Source organism: Fonticula alba (assembly GCF_000388065.1).
Source record: "Fonticula alba strain ATCC 38817 unplaced genomic scaffold supercont2.8, whole genome shotgun sequence".
In the NCBI taxonomy this organism is placed as follows: Eukaryota; order Rotosphaerida; family Fonticulaceae; genus Fonticula; species Fonticula alba.
In genome coordinates, this window is record NW_009242978.1 from 1,328,904 (window position 1) to 1,331,205 (window position 2,302).

Consider the following 2,302-nt stretch of genomic DNA (forward strand, 5'->3'; position numbering starts at 1 on the left):
GGGGGGGGGGGGGGGGTTTAGCCGAACCAGGCGTTCTTGTTGCTCGGGCTTTGGACGGCGCTGTTGCTGGCGCTGACCGACTTGCTGGAGGCGGATGTGCACTTCTTGCAGGATCTCCCACAGCCCCGGCAGCCGGAGGTCCCCTGGGAGTACTGCTCGGCGATGTCGCGGACCTTCTTGAAAAGAATGTCATTGATCTTGGAGATGCGCGCATGGGTGGTGCGCAGATCGCGCGAGTCGAGGGCCAGGATGTCGAAGAGGGCCACGAAGTCGGCCCCGATCAGGTGCAGGCGCTCCGGGATGGGGGCCGAGCAAACCGCCTCGTCGGAGCATGCGCGCACCGACGACTGGGCCAGCTGCTGGGCCGTCTGGCTGGGCCCGAGGACCACCTCGCTGCCGGCCCCGCCGGCAACCATGCCGCCGAAGCCGAAGGACGCCGAGGAGGAAGTGTCAAGCATGGGGCTGGCCGAGTCGGTGGGCATCTTCCGGCCGGCGGCGGCATTGGCGGCGGCGGCGGCGACCGGCGCGCCGACCGGGGGAAGGTGCTGGCCCGACTCCTGGAGGATGGCCTCCACATCCTCCTCATTCTCGATGTACCCATCCTCGCCGCGGGAAACGAGCTCGATGCGCGCGCGCATGGCCCGCTCCAGCTGGACCAGGGCCTCGACAATCTCCGGGGTGATGATCTCGTCGGTGGACCGGCGCCCGGTGGCGGTGTCGGCGTCCGGGCCGTCGCCCATGCCGGCATCCATGGCAGTCGGGTCGTCATCGTCGCCGGCGCGGGTGGAGCTGCCCCGGCGCTTGGAGGAGCTCTTCTTGCTGCGGCCGGACTTGGAGGACTTGCCGCCGGCGCGGCGCCGGTGGCTGCGACCGCCCTCGTCCTCGTCGCTGAAGAGCTCATCGCCGGACATGACCCCGCTGCCGGCGGCCGGGCCATGGGCATTGCGGTTGCGATCTTGGATCTTGTGGATCTTCTCCACCTGGCGGTTGTGGAACTCCACCATTTCCTGGTTGGTCCGGCGGAGTTGCTGCAGCTCGGCGCGCAAGTTGTCGATGGTCAATTGCGACTCGACGGCCAGCGACTCGTGCTTGTCGATGATTTCGGCATCGCGCTTGGTCTGGGTCTCGAGCTGCTGCATGCGCAGGGTCACCTCGGCCAGGGCGTCGGTGGCCTTGGAGACGATGGAGTTGATGCGGCCCTCGTCATTGACCCCGGCTTCGATGATCTTGGCCTTGAGCCGGTCGACCGTGGTCATCAGGTCGTCCACTTCGTCCTCGGTCCACAGGCGCATGCCGATGAACTTGTTGAACACCTGGGCCAGGAAGGCCAGGTTCAATTCGCGGCGCTTGCTCTTCAGCGTGTCGGAGGACAGGTGCTTGCGGCAGTCGACGGCCGCCGCGGCGCGCAGCAGCACCCGGTGCCGGGCGGTGTCATCCTCGGCGTCGATGGCCTCCTGCACCATGTCGCGACCCACCTGCCGCGGGGCCAGGGCATTCAGCAGCCGGAGCAGGACCATGCCATCGGCCAGGTCCTCGGTGAAGTTGGTGATGCGCCGATCGGTGCCGGCCTCCTCGCGGCCGCCATTGGCATAGCCACCCCCCCGGCGGAGGTGGTAGTTGACCCAGCGCAGGAGAAGCGCCTCCGGCGGGAGGTCATTGAATTCCTGCAGGGTTTCCTGCTTGTTCATGAGCAGCACCAGCTCCGGATGGTCATTGACACACACCGTGTGCAGCAGGAACACGCGCATCACCTGCCAAAGGATGCCCATGATGATTTTGCGGTTCCCATGGACGATGTCCATCGGCCCGGCATTGACCAGCGGCACGCCGAGCTTGTTCAGCCCCTCCAGGGCCAGGTTGGCATTGGTGGTGGCCTCGAAGATGTTCTTGCTGCCGACATTCTGCACCCCGTTGAAGCTGCCGCCGGAGGAGCTGGTGGAGGACCGCTTGGAGGATTGCTCCTTCATCTTCTTGAGGGCCACAATGTCGATGCCTCCGCGGAGCTTGCTCAGGTCCACGGTGCCCGGCCGGACGAGGTTGATGAAGCGCGCCAGGACGGCCCCATCGCGGCAGACATCGATCAGGTTGTCGGTCTTCAGCGGGAGGAGCTGCTTCAGATCGCGATCGAGGGCCAGGATGTCGTTCAACTCGTCGACGATGGCCTCGAACTCGGAGTCCTCGCTCCGGAAGAAGCTGCCCGACTCCAGCTGGACCATTGTTGCTTTGGTGGACGCCGCACGAGCGAAGTGACCTGTCCTAGAGAGGCAGAGGGACGACGGGAGGAGCGAATGGGGGGGGGGGG

The 2,302-nt window shown here is 66.3% G+C and overlaps 1 protein-coding gene across 1 annotated transcript; it reads right to left on the reverse strand.

Annotated features, from left to right (window-relative positions):
* Nucleotides 1-17: 17 nt before the first annotated feature.
* H696_04955 (hypothetical protein) lies at nt 18-2,216 on the reverse strand (the record flags this gene model as incomplete). Its single annotated transcript, XM_009498821.1, has 1 exon — nt 18-2,216. One exon carries the CDS (start codon nt 2,214-2,216, stop codon nt 18-20), a length of 2,199 nt encoding a protein of 732 aa, XP_009497096.1.
* Nucleotides 2,217-2,302: the final 86 nt, after the last annotated feature.